The sequence below is a fragment of the Aotus nancymaae genome, unplaced genomic scaffold (assembly GCF_030222135.1).
Source record: "Aotus nancymaae isolate 86718 unplaced genomic scaffold, 86718_ANA_hifiasm-v0.15.2.pri h1tg000108l, whole genome shotgun sequence".
Taxonomy (NCBI): domain Eukaryota; kingdom Metazoa; phylum Chordata; class Mammalia; order Primates; family Aotidae; genus Aotus; species Aotus nancymaae.
Window position 1 is genome coordinate 34,409,014 of NW_026988523.1, and position 18,574 is coordinate 34,427,587.

The following is an 18,574-nucleotide window of genomic DNA, read 5'->3' on the forward strand; positions in this document are numbered from 1 at the left end:
CCGAGGGCTTTCACCGCATGTGTCTTGGAATCCCTGACCCAGTTCCGAGGACTGGAGCTGGGGTAGGTAGGTGTCTAATCTCCTTCCCCACTTCTCGAAGCAGAGCGGCAGGATTCAAAGGCCCAGAGCTCAGGCCTCAGCTTCCTCTGAGGCGGAAGAGACAGGCGGCCCCTCTTCTCTCATCAGAACCTTGCATCCAAGAAGGTCCTTAAGGAGGCTTCTGGGATGAGCGGTGCTTCCCCAAAACTGACTCATGGACATTAAACATCATGAGAATGGGGCAAGAAGGCAGAGAAGGAAACAGCCTCATACCAGTGAGTCGTTCAGGAGAGACCCGGCATCCCTCGGCCTCCACTCTCATCCCAGCTCTCCTGGAACTCCCGCACACTGTCCCCCAGCCCAGTGTCTAGCCCCCACCTCTCAGGTCTAGTGCCCCCTGCCCCCCAGCCCAGCCCTTTCCTCTTCTATCCCTTACACCCGACCCATCCTCAGGCTCCCCTCATCCTCCTGCAGGGTCCCCCAAGTTCCTACTGCCCCCTGCCAGCTTCCCCCAGCCTCTATCCACCTGCAATCCCTGAGTCCTCATGAGCCCATCCTGGGCGGGAGAGTGGGCTGTTAAGCTACCCTGTCCCCCCGTCAGCGGTGCAGAGGCTCCTGAGCTGGGGGCTGCCAGTCGTCTGCAGCCGGTTCCTGTGGCGCCAGCCGGGCGAGTTTCCTGTCACTGCTTTCCTGCTGGGGGCAGGCGCTGGGGGGCTCCTGGCCATAGGTGAGTGTGAGAGCAGAAAGTCGGGGTGGGCAGAGGCTGGATCAGGGCTGGGACCCATCTTTTGGCCTTTGGCTTGATCTTGTGCCCTTAGGTCTCTTTCAGCTCCTGGTGAACCCCATGAACATCTATGAAGAGCAGAAGATGATGTTTTTGTACAGCTTGGTGGGTTAGTGCTGGGCAAAGGCCAGGGACACTCAAGTGGCCTATGGAACACGGCTCCGTCCTGCAGGCCCAGGAAGGAGTCGGGGCTTGTTTCTTCTGTACCCTTGCAGCCCCTGTGGTTTCGGCCTCCTCCTGGGCTTTAGGAGGAGGTCCAGAGGGAAGAGGCCCCCAATTTAAGAAGGAAGACACAGTCCCTGCCCTGAGGGAGTCTATTCATTTCGAGGGACTCCCCATCACCCACATGATATAGTCCAACCCCATTACCCTTCACAACCCTCATATCTAGTGACCTGTCTGACCTCGTTTTCTGATCCTCGTAAGAAATTCAATTCATTCATTCATTCATTCATCCATCCATCCATCCATCCATCCAGCACTTACTGAGAATCTGCTGAGGATTTAGCAGTGAACAAGAGTAACAAGCACCCAGCCCTTTTGTTTTGAGATGGAGTCTTATTCTGTTGCCAGGCTGGAGTGCAGTGGCTTGATCTTAGCTCACTGCAACCTCCACCTCCCAAGTTCAAGTCATTCTTCTGCTTTGGCCTCCCAAGTAGTTGGGATTACAGGTGCCCACCACCACACCCAGCTAATTTTTGTATTTTTAGTAGAAACAAGGTTTCAGTATGTTGACCAGGCAGGTCTCAAACTCCTGACCTCAGGTGATCCACACCACACCCAGCTAACTTTTGTATTTTTAGTAGAAACAAGGTTTCAGTATGTTGACCAAGCAGGTCTCAAACTCCTGACCTCAGGTGATCCACCCACCTCGGCCTCCCAAGGTGCTGGGATTACAGGCATGAGCTACCTCACCCAGGCTTTTTTTTTTTTTGAGACAGAGTCTCACTCTGTCGCCCAGGCAGTGGCATGATCTCGGTTCACTGCAGCCTCTGCCTCCAGGGCTCAAGTGATTCTCCTGCCTCAGCCTTGCGAGTACCTGAGATTACAGGCACCTGCCACCATAACCAGCTAATTTTTTTATTTTTAATAGAGACGGGGTTTTACTTTGTTGGCAGGCTGATCTTGAACTCCTGACCTCAGGTGATCTGCCCACCTCAGCCTCCCAAAGTGCTGGGATTACAGGTGTGGGCCACCAGGCCCAGCCCAGTTAGGATTTTAACAGCTCAGTAGCTTCAAGAAGGACTCAGGTTCCTTCTGCCTTTTCTCTGCCATCTTCAGCCTATTGACCACTCCCCTTCAGGTCACAAGATAGCTGTAGCAACTCCAGCATCACATCTTCAGAGAACAATGTCAAAGCTGAGAAAAAAAGGAAGGAACAGGTCAGGCACGATGGCTCATGCTTGTAATCCCAGTATTTTGGGAGGCCGAGGCGGGCAGATCACTTGAGGTCAGAAGTTCAAGACCAACCTGGCCAACATGGTGAAATCCTGTCTCCACTAAAAATACAAAACTTAGTCAGGCATGGCGGTGCACACCTGTAGTCCCAGCTTCTTGGGAGGCTGAGGCAGGAGGATCGCTTGAACCCAGAGGCAGAGGTTGCAGTGAGTGGAGATTGCACCACTGCACTCCAGAGCCTGGGTGACAAGAGCATGATTCCGTCTCAAAAAAAAAGAGGGCCAACTTCGTTGTCTTGGGCTGTGTGATTTCAGGCCAGGGGAAAAGGAAAATGTCCTGGGTGACAGGGTGAGACTCTGTCTTAAAAAAAAAAAAAGAAAAGAAAAGAAAAGAGGAAGAAACATCCTTTCCTCATGTTCCTTTTAAGGAACAAGGGAAACTTGCCTGTAATCCCCACAGTAGACTTCCTCACATCTCTGGTCAGAACTGCATGCAACACATGCCCTTTCCTGAACCTATCCCAGGCAAGGGAAATGGAATTAGCATTTCATCACCTGTTTATTGAATTCATCCTGCTGGATACCAACAGAAGACTGCTTTTCTCTGACCCACTGCATTCAAGCATGGTTTTTTTTTTCCATTGATAACCTTTCACACAGACCCTTAGATTTCTGGTTATATTTCTTTAGAAGATCTAGCCCTACTTCAGTAATTAAGACTTACGTTTAGGGGTTAAGAGGTCCAGTCCACTCTACATCACACTTTTAACCTCACATCCATCTGCAAGCATCTTCCCTCCTCATGTTGCCCTCCCCCTCCCCTTGGCCCCCAGCTCAGGCCTGCTCCCTGGCATGGGGTCCTGCAGTGGAGAAGGGGCATGGCCTGCTCCCTGGCATGGGGTCCTGCAGTGGAGAAGGGGCATGGCCTGCTCCCTGGCATGGGGTCCTGAGGTGGAGAAGGGGCGTGGCCTGCTCCCTGGCATGGGGTCCTGAGGTGGAGAAGGGGTGTGTCTTGCTCCCTGGCATGGGGTTCTGCGGTGGAGAAGGGGCATGGCCTGCTCCCTGCCATGGGGCCCTGCAGTGGAGAAGGGGCGTGGCCTGCTCCCTGCCATGGGGTTCTGCAGTGGAGAAGGGGCGTGGCCTGCTCCCTGGCATGGGGTTCTGCAGTGGAGAAGGGGCGTGGCCTGCTCCCTGCCATGGGGCCCTGCAGTGGAGAAGGGGCGTGGCCTGCTCCCTGGCATGGGGTTCTGCAGTGGAGAAGGGGCGTGACCTGCTCCCTAGGATGGGGCCCTGCAGTGGAGAAGGGGCGTGGCCTGCTCCCTGGCATGGGGTTCTGCAGTGGAGAAGGGGCGTGGCCTGCTTTTTCCCTTTTTTCCTCCACTTCCTTCCCTTTCTGGTTCTTCTGATGTCAGAAGGGAGATTAGAAGAATTAGAGGAAAAGGGCCAAAAGTCTTAAGTCACCAATGCTGTTACAATTTCACTGACGGTGCCTGCATGCAGCAGGCGCTCACACCCTGACTGTCCCAGTGGGCCTGATTACTGTCTCCTTGGAGGCTGTGTGTGGACCTCGGCAATGACCAGTTTCCTGCAGAAGGCAGTTCTTTTTGGCTGACCTCAAGTGAAGACCCCCTCAGGGGCCACCCATAGCCTCTCGCTTTTTGGATCCCTCCCTCCAGCAGGCTGGGAGTGCACACGTCCATGCCCTGCCAGGCAGAGAAAGCAGGGCACCTTATGGCTGCCTTCATCCTCCTGATGAGAAGCAGATACCAGTCTCCATGCTTGTGTGCCCCCATTGTCCAGGGGAGGTCTTACAGCAGCCTTACAGAGGCTGTGCTCTCCCAGGAGCTTTCCCTCCACTCTGTGCTCAGGTGGCAACCCTAAAGTGGCCTCAGGAGGTTCTGCAGCTCAGCAGGAGTCCAGTCTAGGAGAGATGAAGCAGGTTCCCCTTCCTGCAGCGCCAGTTCCTGAAGTGTCTTGACTCCTGGAGTCTCTCACTTGACATGTGACACGCATCTGCTCCACAGACTCTCCCTCTCTGCCTGCCCATTCCAACCACTTTTCTCCACTTCCAGAAAATCCACATTGCTGATTTTTTTTTTTTTTTTTCCCAAGATGAAGTCTTGCTCTGCTGCCTAGGCTGGAGTGCAGCGGCATGATCTCGGCTCACTGCAAACTTCGCTTCTCCTGTCTCAACCTCCTGAGTAGTGGGACTACAGGTGCCTGCCACCATGCCTGGCTAATTTTTGTATTTTTAGTTGAGACAGGGTTTCCCCGTGTTGGCCAGGCTGGTCTTGAACTCCTGACCTCAAGCGATCTGCCTTGGCCTCCCAAAGTGCTGGGATTACAGACGTGAGCCACATACCCACCCATATTGCTGTTGTTTTATATATATATATATATATACAGACGGGGTCGGATGGAGGAGCGAGAGTCAAGTTTGGCTCTTTTGGTGAGCCCAAAGAAGACACCTGCAGCTCCATGGCCTCTCATTAGAACGTAGGGCAACCATTTGTCACCTATTGGCTTCAGCTCGAGTCTTTGGCCAGAAGGCCAAGACCACAGAACCAGTCCTTTTCAATGTCCTGTTCTACCATGATTGGTTTAGACAGATCCAGATTTACCCCTCAGGGGCTGGGGCAGGGCCAGGCTATTGCCCTTGAAAAAAACCCAAGTTGTGTTAGCAAGCAAGAAGGCAGAAAAAAACTGTGGGGTGGCACCCGACAGGGTTTGCCACAAACCTGTATGACTAGGTGGAGCCAGCCATGTGAAGAACAGGGGGAGGAGTGCTCCTGGCAGGGAGAACAGCTAGGGCAAAGACCAGAGAGAAGGAATGAACTTGGCTCCTCCAAGGAGCAGCAACGAGGTCTGTGTGGGTAGACATGGTAGGCGAAGGGCTGCGTAGCATGAGATCAGAAGGCAGGCAGGAGCCAGCTCACGAGGTGGGTAGACCATGTTAGGGAGTTTGGATTTTCTGCCAAATGTGGCAGAAAGCCACCAAATGGTTTGAAGCAGGGAAGGGACAAAATCCGATTTATGCTTTTGCAAGATCACTCTGGCTGCCTTGTGAAAACTGGAGCATAAGGTAGCAAGAGAGGACATAGGCAGACTCGTTAGGTTATCGCCCCAGTAAGAGATGATGGGGACTCTACCAGGACGGTGCAGATGGAGGAAGTGTAAGGATTTGGGATTTGCTCTGGCGATCATTGGTTGAACAGCCCATCAACACAGGAGTCTTCTAGCTCCCCGGACCACTTACAATGTTCCTTTGGCCGGGAATGCCATCTGCACCTCCTAAGGACACTTACTCACCTTCCAGACCCAGCTGACACATCCTCTCTTTGTCCAGCCTTCTCAGCCCAGCCCCACCCCTCCCTGCAGAAATTCCCACTCCCTCCTTGGCTCCCACAGCGCTCTATAAGCACCTCCCTTGTGCACTTAGCACATCGTGTTGCAGTCATTTGTTTACTCATCTGTCTCTCTCTCTGGATTATGAGCTTCCAGGAGCTCACTGTCTCCTTGCAGAGACCACAGGGAGACACATGTGAAACTGCTAAAACATACCGGCCGGTACATGACTAAGGGCTAAAATTAGAGGCAGGGACGGTGAGTGCTGTCGGTGTCTGAGCACTGGGAATACTGAGGTGGGCTCTGATCTCTCTTCTGACCACTCTGAACCTTTAAGCTTGTTTTCAGAGCTTTTCCCTTATTCCCTCTGCTCCCTCAGTGCCTAGGGTCGGTGTGACTGTAGCCAGGAAAAGCCTGGCTCCCGTTCCTAACACACACACACACACACACAAGCCAGTCACTTGTAGATTTTTAAGTCCTAACCATCCCTCCACGCCCTTCCAGAGACCGGCATACAGATGAACTCTGTAAGTGGCCACTGAATGAATGAGCGAGTGGCTCACCAGGTCTATCAGAGTCAGTGGAAATGGGGACAAGGGCAGGATGGTGGGGGTTCCAGAACGCGGTGTTGCAGGTGGGTGCTTTGGTAAACATGAGGAGGAGAGGCAGTTTCCTCACTTCAACTCACCACCTCCTGGGCTCTCCTGACAGGCTTGGGGGCCATGGGCTGGGGGACCTCCCCTCACATCCGCTGTGCCAGCCTCCTGCTAGTACCCAAGATGCTGGGCAAGGAAGGCAGGCTCTTTGTTTTGGGATACGCCTTGGCTGCCATCTATATGGGTGAGTACGTGGAGTGGGTGAGTGACCCTGAAGTAGTGACCCTGGGTGGGCCATCCAGTGGGTGCCAGGCCGGGTGAAGGAGAAAAGGCAGGGGTGTCATGCCAGCTGCTCCATCTGGCCATGTGTGCCTGAGGGAGCTCTTCCCCACATCTGGGCCTCCTTAGTTTATAAGAGTGAAAAAATTGGCCAGGCGCAGTGGCTCATGCCCATAATCCCAACACTTTGGGAGGCCGACGTGGGTGGGTCACCTGAGATCAGGAGTTCAAGACCAGCCTGGCCAACATGGTGAAACCCCGTCTCTACTAAAAATGCAAAAATTAGCCAGGCATGGTAGTGCACACCTATAGTCCCAGCTATTCGGAATGCTGAGGCAGGAGAATCGCTTGATCCCAGAAGGCAGAGGCTGCAGTTAGCCAAGATTACACCATTGCACTCAGCCTGGGTGACAGAGTGAGATTCCATCTCAAAAAAAAAAAAAAATGAGTGAAATAATCAAGAGTGAACAAGATGGCCTCTCGTAGCTTCTCAGCCCCACCACTGTATAGTTCTTGGAGATGAGCACCACATGCAGAGGGGAGCTGAGTGGGTTTGAGGAAGTGCCGGTTCTATGGGGAGTAGGGAGGTGACCCACCAGGGCCTCTTTCTACAGGGCCAGTGGCCAATCTCCGGCACAATCTCAACGACGTGATCGCATCGCTGGGCTGCACCGTGGAGCTGCAGATTAACAACACCCGAGCAGCTTGGCGCGTCTCCACAGCCCCGCTACGGGCCGTGTTCAAGGAGCTGCTGGTCAGGAATCTGCACAGGCAGGGCCTGGGGGGTTCCCCGGGGCCGGGTTAACTTGAGCTAGGAGTTGTCACCCTGGATTTACAGTTTCCCAATGTGGATACTACTGGTGTTTTTTGTAGAACTATTCCCAAGCATTGCAGAATGTGTCCCGGTCCTGGGACATTAAATGCCAGGAGAGCCCCTGAGTCACTGGGACAGGCTCTGTACACATTTCCAAATACCTGAGTGGTTAGCACTCTGGCAGCTGAACTAGAATATCTATGAAATTTGGGGGCCTTGGCCTTGAGTAGCTCAGAAGTTTTGAAGAAAAGAGGATTCAAGAATTGGGTATGGAGGGCTGGAGACTGGGGGTTGAGGAGAATTGGGGGAGCTGGAGAGTTGGGGAAATGGGGGCTGAGGGGTTTGGAAGTTGGAGGTATTCAGATGGCATAATGATCTCAGAGATCAGTGGTGAAGGGTGAGGTCTAAGGACCTGGGGAACCACTGACAAGGAAGGGTCTGGGATGGGAAGACTGAGGAGGAGCTGGGAGTCTGGGAGGTACCCAGGGTCAGGACATGTGGCATCAGACCAGGCAGCTGGGGAGAGCGGGGCTCCCAAGGGCAATGGACAGCCGGGAATTTGAGGTAAGAGGCTGTGTCTCAGGGCCTAGATTCCCTGAAGGCCTGGATTGAGAGCCCAAAGCTGGGCTACTGGGGGAGGACAGGCCCTCAGGCAGCAGAAGCTCTAAAGCCCCAGCATTCACCCTTTCCTCCCTCCACCTCCAATCCCAGAGCAGCAAAGAATTGCTGAGAGCAGAGACTCAGAACATCACCACCACCTTCAAGGACTTGGATGCCCAGGTGAATAGCGAGACAGGCTACACGCCTGAGGAGGCCGTGGACTCAGGACAGGCAGCCCAGGGCAGGGAGGCCCGCCAAGCCCCAGACTCCAGACTCCACCTGTCAACACAGAAGATGTATGAGCTGAAGACCAAGCTGCGCTGCTCCTGTGAGGGGTATCCCTGGGGAGGGGAGGGTGGGGTGGGATGTGGCGCCAGCGTTGTGGATCAGGCTGTGGGGACCTCAGCCCCCTGCTCCTCCCTGCAGATGTGGTGAGCCAGGCCATACTCAGCTGCCATAGTTGGTTTGACCGCAAGCATGAACAGTGCATGAAGTACATCTGGGTCCCGCTCCTCACCCACCTGCTCTGCCTGCCTATGAAGTTCAAGTTCTTCTGTGACATCGCCAAGGGTCTGCACAGTGGCAAGGGGGTGGGGAGCATCAGGGGTAGGGAGCTGAGTCCTGGGGACCCGCTGGTAGGTGACAGGCAGGAAAGCAACAGGTGGGGAGGGTTTCGGCTCTGAGGCCACAGCATCCTCAGAGCCTGGTCCATCTGCTGACGGGCTCTGTGACCCAGGGCGTTACAGCAAAGCTCTGAGCTGCGTGTCTTCGTCTGAAAGATGGGCATCATAACAGCAGTACTTGCTTTATGGCTTTTTTTTTGTTTGAGATGGGTGTTTAATTTTTATTTTATTTTTTTTTTTTCCGAGACGGAGTTTCATTCTTGTTACCCAGCCTGGAGTGCAATGGCACAATCTCGGCTCACTGCAACAATTTGCCTCCCGGGTTCAAGCGATTCTCCCGCCTCAGCCTCCAGAGTAACTAGGATTACGGGTGCTCGCCACCACACCCAGCTAATTTTTGTATTTTTAGTAGAGACGGGGTTTCACCACATTGACCAAGCTGGTCTTGAACTCCTAATCTCAGATGATCCGCCCACCTTGGCCTCTCAGAGTGCTGGGATTACAGCTGTGGGCCACCGCGCCTGGCCGCATCAAGGGCTTTTGAGGTTTTATGGGGCTGCCGTATGTGAAGGCGGTGGCAGAGTTGGCTCACAGAGGAGCAGCTCTCCTTACTGATGTTTGTTATGGCTGAGGACAGGTGAAAAAAATAGGAGAACTCAGGCCTGGTTCCTGGAGGGCAGGATCCAAAGAGAGCGGAGAGGGGAAGACCTGGTGTTGGTGTGGTAGCAAGCCATGGGCAGAGACAAAAAAGGAGGACGAGGAGGACCAGAGGAGGACAGGCAGGCCAGCCAGGCCTGCACCTGGGAGGCCCCTGACCCCGCCCACTGTCCGCCAGTGATGGAGGTTTGGTGCCGCAATCGGATCCCAGTGGAAGGCAACTTTGGGCAGACCTACGACTCCCTCAACCGGTCTATTCAAGGCCTGGATGGGGAATTTTCAGCCAATATTGACCTCAAGGTAGGAGGCAAGGTCCAGGGTTGGTGGGGAGTAGATAGGGAGTGGGAGGAGGGCATTAGGGAATAGGGCTAGAGGAAGGACAAGTGACAGGGCACAGGAAAGAGGTGACCAGGGTGAGGGATGGGGACAAGAAGGGGAATGTCATTGGTGTTGGAGGGGGTCTCTATTTCCCATCTCTACCCCAGAACACCTGAGATGGGCAGGGGAGGGGAAAGGTGGTGGGGAGGGGACAGTGCCAAACCTGTGTTTTGCGTGGACTTGGCCTGGGGAGGGGCCATCAGCCAGATATGAGACGATGTCAGCTGATGTAGGTGCAGGGGAGCAAGACTGTGTCCAGAGGGTGCTGAGCAGAAGTGACAACTCCTGGAGGTCCTGGGAGGGCCCTGGGGACACAAGCTGGGGTGCTGGGGGACAGATGTTGCAAAGAGGCAGGACCTGGATGTGGCGAGGTGGCTGCAGGCTGAGTCTGCTCATGTGCCCTCCACCAGGAAGAGAAGCAGGCTGGAGTGCTGGGCCTCAACACGAGCTGGGAGCACGTGAGCACCGAGGTTCGGGACTACATGCACCGCCAGGAGGCCCGGCTGGAGTGGGCCCTGGGGCTGCTGCACGTGCTGCTCTCCTGCAGCTTCCTGCTGGTCCTGCACGCGTGAGCTATGGGCCCCACCCCAGCAGCCCCTCCTCTGCCCCGGACCGGAGCCCTGCCCTGAGCAAGGCTGTAAGGCTGGAACCATAGCCCCCAACCCCACATCTGAATCTGAATGTTATTTATCTTTAACTTCGACTTTTTATTGAGTTTGTTTACACAAAGTTAAAGGAAATGTGGACATTTTGTCAGAAGAACATTACCCACCTTCCCACTGCCTTAAAAGGGCAACCATCTTCATTCATCCACCTCCTTCCAGCCTTTATCCCAACACTGATTTTTTTTTTTACATTTAGCTTTGACTTTTGATTTTTTCATGCCCTTCATATTCCCCTTGGCTGTGACTTTGTGCCATTTTTATCTTTCCATTTTGCTTTCATTTCTTCCTGCCTGCTGCGTTGGCAGTGACTTTCCCTCCATTTAGAACAAAGTCCTCAACCCCACCCAGCCCGGTGTCCAGCTGGGCTGTCCTGGGCCTCGCTCTGCCCTGGCTCCCCTTCTTGGCCTCTGGACCCTCTCTTTCCCATCTCCACTCCCGAACACCTGAGATGGGCAGGGCCTGGGTGAGGGCTGCCACAGGGCTGTTGCTGTCTGCTCCTGTGTGGCGGACCTACAGTGGCTGCAAGTGAGTGGTTATGTGCATACTTAGGGCTCTGTGGGAAGACAAAGATGGCTCTATTCCTGCCCTCAATAAGCCTATGGTTGCTGGGCACCGTTGCTGCTCACGCCTGTAATCCCAACATTTTGAGAGGCCAAGGTGGGAGGATGGCTTGAGTTGAGGCGTTTGAGACCAGCCTGGGCAACACAGTAAGACCTCGTCTCTACAAAAAATGAACAAAATGAGCACGTGCCTGTAGGCCCAGCTACTTGGGAGGCTGAGGCAGGAGGATCACTGGGAGGTCGAGGCTGCAGTGAGCTGCGATCATGCCACTGCATTCTGCACTCCAGCCTGGGTGTCAGAGTGAGAGCTTGTCAAAAAAAAAAAAAAGAAAAGAAATTTTTAAAAAAAGCTAATGGCCTAGTTGGGGTGATGAGACACCCACAGACAGAGATGGGTCAAGGGCCATTCTATGAATTGGCTTTTGGGACTTGTGTGAGAGCTGAGAAGGTGCCCCTGGAAGGGCCGTAACTTGGCTCCAAATGGCTGCAGATGGGGAGCAAAGGTCAAGGAAAGAAGGGCGTTCCTTGGGTAAGTCTCCTGGTATCCATGGGGTACAGGGCAGAGGCTGGCCTGGTGGACTGAAGTGGGCATTACCAGAACAGTCTGGAAAGCCCTGCAGGAAGACCTGGAACTGCCGGTGGTGGCACAATGGCCTCAGGCAGGCTGGAGGCAGGGAGGCCAGGCTGGGTCGGAGGTTAGGGAGCCTGGCCAGGGTAGAGCATGGTAGGAAGATGGCTTGAGATGGAGGGGAAGGGGAAAGGTGGGGGAAGGGGAAAGGTGGGGCAAGGCTCAGAGCCAGCTTGTGGGGGGAAGGAAGGAGGCACAGAGTCAAAAGCTACTTCCAGGCTTTCAAGCATGGTGAGGTCACGCACTAAAAGGACAGCTGGAGGGAGGGCAGTCCCTGGCTCAGGAAGCCCAGGCACCGCCTGTGCCTCTCCACAAGAGGGCGCTGACAGTATGTTTTTGCACTTGCACGGTCGTTTTATCTTAAAGGAAAAGATGTGGATTTTTCCAGGGCCCCAGAAGCAATAGCATTGAAACTAATGTTTCACGCTTTGCAGAGTTTATTTAATGTACTTTTACAGTTTTAAACACATTTGCAATAATTAACATTTTTTCCTTAGCAAACTGAAGCATTATGTGGAGCTTTGGGAACTACAAGGGGGATAGTTATATATGCAGGCATGCACCCATGCACACAGGCACACACACACACACACACACACACACACACGAGCACCGTGCTCAAGGGTAGCCAGGGAGGGCCAGGGTGTGTTGGGGGGAGGCAGATGGTGGTCTGGGATGAGTTTTGCTTGAGGTAACCCCCAGGAGATGTGCTGCAGGCAAAGCCAAGAGGCAGGAACTTGAGAGCTGAATGTGAGACACAGTGGAGTAGGTGACTCCCGCAACCTCAAGGAGTTTCCCGTCCTGTGCGTCTGCTCAATATTCATCCTGCAAGATGCATGCCTGTCCCCGTCTCAGACGCACACATGCAACTCCCTCCTAGATGGCCATGCCCTCCTCTGAGCCCCCACCTCATCCTCGACTCAATTCTGCTGTCTCACCTATCGTGTAGCGGGATCTCTTCCTCTACACAACTGGAAGGCAGGGACAGAGACTTTTCCTTGTCATCACCATTGCCTAGCAGTGCCTAGGACATAGATGGTGCTCAATGAATGCTGGCTGGCTGGTTGAATGACTGTGCCTCAAGGAAGCCCATGGTTGAGGATGGATGAGGAGAACCTGGAGGAGATGGAGACATCCCTGCCCGTACACCCACAGGTCTTTCTCCTACATGGACAGCTATAACCATGACATTCGTTTTGACAACGTCTACATCAGCACCTACTTCTGCCAGATCGATGACCGCAGGAAGAAGCTGGTTAGTGGGCGCGGCACTGCCCAGGGATGCCTTGCTGCTGTGTGCCCTGCATGGGCTTCAAGCCCCAGGAAGGCAGAGGGCCTCTGGGCTTCCTAATCGTGTAGACATTTGTTTTCCAGGGCAAACGGACTCTGCTGCCACTCCGCAAAGCTGAGGAGAAAACCGTCATCTTCCCCTGCAAGCCCACCATCCAGGCCTCAGAAATGAGCAACGTGGTGAGGACAGCATGGGGAGCGGGCTCCGGGGTGCAAAGACAGGCCTGAAGATGAGGGTGGAGGGTAAAAGGCCCCAGAGAGTGCTCCGTGCCAGGGCAGGTGGTGCTGACCAGCTCTCTGCCCATCCTGCTCCTTGGCCAGGTGAGGGAGCTCCTGGAGGCACTACCCATTCTGCTGCTGTTGGTGCTGCTGTGCGGCTTGGACTGGGCTCTCTACACCATCTTTGACACCATCCGCCACCACTCCTTCCTGCAGTACTCCTTCCGCAGTGAGCCCATCCCCCAGCCACATTCCAGGCCCAAGAGACAACCTCTGGAGAACTCCCACGCCTGCACAGGCGCCCCACCCTAGTTCTTCCAACTGTGCCTCATCCTTCTGCCTTTTTTTTTCTGTCTGGCTCTGTCACCCAGGCTGGAGGAGTGCCATGGCACCATCTCAGCTCACTGAAACCTCCACCTCCCGGGTTCAAGCAATTATCCTGCCTCAGCCTCTAGAGTAGCTGAGATGACAGGCGTGAGCCACCACGCCCAGCTACTTTTTGCATTTTTAGTAGAGACAGTTTTACCATGTTGGCCAGACTAGTCTCGAACTCCTGACCTCAAGTGATCCACCCATCTTGGCCTCCCAAAGTGCTGGGATTACAGGCATGCACCACCATGCCTGGCAGTCCTTCTGCCTCTTTTCTCCTTACTGTGACTCAGCCCCTCCTTGTCCTCCTCAAGGTCAAATCTCAACCCTGCAATATGACAGCTCTCACAGTAGGTGAGGGGGGCTCAGTTACCCCTTTATACTTACAACAGGGAGCAGGGAGGGGTTAGTATTCAGAAAGGTGACGGAAAGGCCCAGGCAGCTGAGAAGCATTTTCTGTGCCTTGACCTCTCCCGGATATCCACCCCACATCCTGCCCCACCCCTTAACACTTTCCTGACTTCCCCACCTGCCCTGACTTCCCTACCTGCCCCCCTGGCCGCAGGCAGTCATAAGTTGGAGGTGAAGGTCGAGGGAAACTCCATGCTAGCCCGGCTTCTTCAAAAAACCATTGGGGCCCTGAATACCTCCTCAGAGACAGTGATGGAATCAAACAACATGCGTGAGTGATGCTGAAAGTTTGAATCAGAGAACTGATGGCGGTGGGGCAAGGGTCAAAAGACTGCAAGGTAAAGCGTTGGGGGCCTGGGCCTTGGGTGTGGAGAGATGGGGGTTGGTGCACTTGCGCTGAGGAACATATCTGGGCAGGCTTGAAGAAGGGGTCGGAGGAGTCTGGAGGCCAGGGTCTTGGGGCTAGAAGGCCCCGGTCCTCCAGAGCAGCAGTGTCCAACAGAACGTGCAGCCAAGATGGAAATTTGCAAGATCTGTGTGTGCCACACTGGCCCCGGTGGCTACAGTACTGACAGCTCTGCAGTGAGGGGCAGGCCGGAGGAGAGCAGGGGGATCAGAAGCCCTGCCTGCACCTCCCATTGGGAAGGGAAGTCCAACCCAGGGCTGCCCTGCCCCTGGTCTGACCCTGACCAGACCCCTGGCCTGCCCTCCCCCAGCCTGCCTGCCCCAGCCTGTGGGCCTGGATGCCAGGGCCTACTGGAGAGCTGTGCTACCAATTGTCCTGCTGGTGTGGCTCAGCCTGTTACAGGCTTTTGGCTACCGGCTCCGGAGGGTCATCGCAGCCTTCTACTTCCCCAAGGTTTGCCCTTCCCCTGACCTCTCCACCCCTACACACCTGGGAACACACACCCTCATTCACACACCACACCCTGCACCCAGCTCCCGACCAACTCCATCTTTGGGGGATGCCTTCTTCCTCACTCTGTCACTATCACTGACCCCCTCCCTGCCCCCAGCGAGAGAAGAAGCGGATCCTGTTCCTTTACAATGAGCTATTGGCGAAGAGAGCAGCCTTCACCAAACTCAGGAGGGCCGCCATCCTGAGGCGGGCACGACAGCAGAAGTCTCCGGTAAGTCCAGACATGCTGCTGCTAGCTGCTGGCTGGGTCTAAGTACAGAGGGACAGGGACAGATCCCTTCAGTCCACCCAGCACTCACCAATGGTTGCAGGCCTACTCGAGCCTGGTGAGTTCTTATTTTTTATTTTTTGAGACAAAGTCTCACTGTGTCCCCCAGGCTGGAATGTAGTGGCATGATCTCGGCTCACTGCAACCTCTGCCTCTCCAGTTCAAGTGCTTCTCCTGTCTCAGCCTCCCAAGTAGCTGGGATTACAAGTGAGTGCCACCATGCCTGGCTAATTTTTTTGTATTTTTAGTACAGACAGGGTTTCACCATGTTGGCCAGGCTGGTCTCAAGCTCCTGACCTCAGGTGATCCGCCCGCCTCAGCCTCCCAAAGTGCTAGGATTACAGGCATGAGCCATCGCACCCGGCCAAGCCTGGTGAGTTCTGGTGATGCAACACATGCTGAGGTCCCCAGCCATCCACCTCCTGAGGTCAGGGCTGTACCTGTTTCTGAACCCCAGGATTCAGCCCAGACTAAGACACTCAGTAGACCATTAGGAAGCAGGCAGAAAAGGAGAATGAGATTTGATACAGTCTGCTCATAGAAAAGCAAGAGGGCCGCACAGAAACAGGAGGCCCAAGGCAAAACCAGAGGTTCTACCAGAGGGCTGCAGACCAGAAGCTCAGTGTAGTTCAGAGGGGAGGTGGGCTGCGAGTCAGGAAGCCTCACGGTAAGGCATACGGAATCTGAAGAAGCAGACTCCAGTCCACACTCCCTCATTAAGTTGTGTCCCCTTGCCAAGGTCTTCACTGAGCCTGTTTCTCCCTCTGAAGAATGGTGAGATTGGAGAGATCTGTAAGGCCTGCTCACTGGAGATCAGCCTAGAGTGGGGGTCGGGGTGGGACTCCAGTGCCAGAGGGCCTGAGTGTGAAGCCCGGCTCCTTCCTTCATTACTATGACAAGGGTGTGACCTTGAGCACATGACTTAACTGCTGTGCCTGGGCTTTCGCCTTCCATAAAATGGGGTTAACTACTACATCTGGTTGTTGTAAGGATTAAATGAGTTGGCTGGTCTCGGTGGCTCATGCCTGTAATCCCAGCACTTTGGGAATCCAAGGCGGATGGATTGCCTGAGCTCAGGAGTTCCAGACCACCCAGGGCAACATGGTGAAACCCCGTCTCTACTAAAAATACCAAAAAATTAACTGGGTGTGGTGGCACATGGCTCGAGTCCCAGCTACTTGGGAGGCTGAGGCAGGAGAATCGCTTGAGCCCCAGAGGCGATGGTTGCAGTGAGCAGAGATCATGCCACTGCACTCCAGCTTGGGCTACAGAGTGAGAGTCTCAAAAAAAAAAAAAAAGATGAAATGAGTTGTATTCACATGGTCATGGTGCTGGCATGCAGCGGTTCCATATGCATGCATGTTGTTATTGTGTGACCCTGGGCAGTGATCACATCTCCAAGCACCAGTTTTCTCACCTGAAAAAGAGACGGTGACAAAAACAGTATCTGCCTTATATGATAATTGAATTTTTTTTTTTTTTTTTTTTTTTGAGACGGAATTTCACTCTTGTTACCCAGGCTGGAGTGCAATGGCATGATCTCGGCTCACCGCAACCTCTGCCTCCTGGGTTCAGGCAATTCTCCTGCCTCAGCCTCCTGAGTAGCTGGGATTACAGGCACGCGCCACCATGCTCAGCTAATTTTTTGTATTTGTAGTAGAGACGGGGTTTCACCATGTTGACCAGGATGGTCTCGATCTCTTGACCTCATGATCCACCCGCCTCGGCCTCCCAAAGTGCTGGGATTACAGGTGTGAGCCACTGCGCCTGGCTAATTTTTTTTTTTTTTTTGACACTAAGTGTCACTCTGTCGCCTAGGCTGGAATGCAGTGGTGCGATCTTGGCTCACTACAACCTCCACCTCCCCCGTTCAAGCGATTCTCGTGCCTCAGTCTGCTGAGTAACTGGGATTTGGGATTACAGGGGTGCACCACCACGCCCGACTAATTTAGAATTGAAATAATTTACGCACAGTATCTTAGTACAGGACTTGACATTATAAACAGTGAGTGGCAGCCATTCTTATTCAATCAGTCCTAACAAAGTTCATCAAAGTGAGACTGTGTTTGCTTAGCTTCTTCCCTAGTGCTTGGATACTCCCAGCCCTCATGACACACAATAGGGGCCAAATGAATGTGTCATGAAAAAATGAAAAACAATGGCTGGACACGGTGGCTCACACCTGTAATCCCAGCAGTTTGATAGGCTGAGGTGGGTGGATCACCTGAGGTTGGGAGTTTGAGACCAGCCTGACCAACATGGAGAAACCCAGTCTCTACTAAAAATACAAAATTAGCCAGGTGTGGTGGCACATGCCTGTAATACCAGCTACTCAGGAGGCTAAGGTAGGAGAATCCCTTGAACCCGGGAGGCAGAGGTTGCAGTAAGCCAAGATTGTGCCATTACACTCCAGCCTGGGCAACAAGAGCAAAACTCTGTCTCAAAAAAAAAAGGAAAGAAAAACAAAAAAGAACATGCTGGGATTCCTTGACAGGGTCGTGAAACAAACTGAATGTGAATGCACAGATGGAAATCTGCGGGACAGTCATTCCAAGCCGAATGTGCAAAAACTCAGAGTCCAAAGGGAATGCCAAGTGCCAGGGCTAGTCTCAGGAGAAACTGGCATAGAAGAGACAGCATTCAGGGAGGGCTACAGTGGGAAAGAGGCTAGAAAGGGACCAGATGATGGAAGGCTCTGAAGGCCAAACCCAGGAGTTCTGTCTGTCGGACGGGCAGCGGAGCCTCTGGAGTTTCTTGGGTAAAGAGTGGCTGCTTCCCAGGTAAGGTGACCTGTGAAGAATCCCTGACAATTGTGTGGATGTCATGAGAGATGGCAGGGAGGATAGTGAACTAGGCTTGGGGTTTGGAATCAGGGCCCCTGGGGTCCGGCCAAGTTGGATTGTTTACTATCAAAATGCCTTTGAGAGTCACTTCACCTTTCCCATCTGTAAAGTGGGGATAGCAACAGTGATAGCCGATCTGGCCTGCTCACCTCTCAGCCTCGCCGTGAGAACCAAATAAGATGATTTACGGGAAAGTGCAAATGAGACTTGTGGCTGATATCCACCCGCAGAGAGCCTGGAGGGTGCATCCTCCCATTCTCCATCAGAGTTGGGGAGGGAGACTCTCAGGACCCATTTCCATAGCACCCTGCCTGGCCCTCCAAGGGTTTCCTCTGTCCAACCCAGCCTCCTCCAACACGCGGGCATTGTCAGGCCTGGCGACTTCAGACAGGAAACGCTGTCCAAGTTCCCCTTCTTTCCCGCCTCGCTCCCCGGCTGGCGCTAACGCCCACCTCCCAACAGCGCCACCCGCTGGTGGATATCCTGCACCGCCAATGCCCGCTCCTGCGCCGCTGGCTGCGCCGGCGCTGCGTGGTATGCCAGGAGCCCGAGACGCCCGAGTCCTACGTGTGCCCGACGCTGGACTGCGAGGCCGTGTACTGCTGGTCGTGCTGGGACGACATGCGGCAGCGGTGCCCGGTCTGCACGCCCCGCGAGGAGCTCTCCTCCTCCGCCTTTAGTGACAGCGACGACGACACTGCCTACGCGGAGTGAAGAGGCGTCCCGCTCGCTCTCCCGCCCCGTCCTTCCCTGTTAATAAAATGCCCTGTACGCTTCACGTGGGTCGGGGACGGGGGTGAGCCGCGCGCTGCCTCGCCGGCAGTCGGAGGAGCCTGCCCGCCCGACCTCCCCAGAGCCGGGCCGCGCACAGGAGGCGTGGAAGCCGCGAA

General features: G+C 54.3%; 1 protein-coding gene across 2 annotated transcripts; it reads left to right on the forward strand.

Annotated features, from left to right (window-relative positions):
- The first annotated feature begins 17 nt into the window (after window positions 1-17).
- DCST1 (DC-STAMP domain containing 1) lies at window positions 18-18,460 on the forward strand. Of its 2 annotated transcripts, XM_012476301.2 has the most exons (17): window positions 36-66; window positions 187-314; window positions 641-766; window positions 858-932; window positions 6,277-6,405; window positions 7,055-7,194; window positions 7,966-8,182; window positions 8,281-8,424; window positions 9,313-9,434; window positions 9,923-10,080; window positions 12,521-12,620; window positions 12,740-12,835; window positions 12,977-13,103; window positions 13,809-13,925; window positions 14,371-14,513; window positions 14,671-14,784; window positions 18,147-18,460. In XM_012476301.2, exons 2-17 carry the CDS (start codon window positions 254-256, stop codon window positions 18,396-18,398), a joined length of 2,121 nt encoding a protein of 706 aa, XP_012331724.2. In that variant the 5' UTR covers window positions 36-66; window positions 187-253; the 3' UTR covers window positions 18,399-18,460. The 2 variants fall into 2 exon arrangements, with proteins under 2 accessions (XP_012331725.2, XP_012331724.2); XM_012476302.2 differs by lacking the exon at window positions 858-932 and having other exon boundaries at window positions 18-66.
- The last annotated feature ends 114 nt before the right edge of the window (window positions 18,461-18,574 follow it).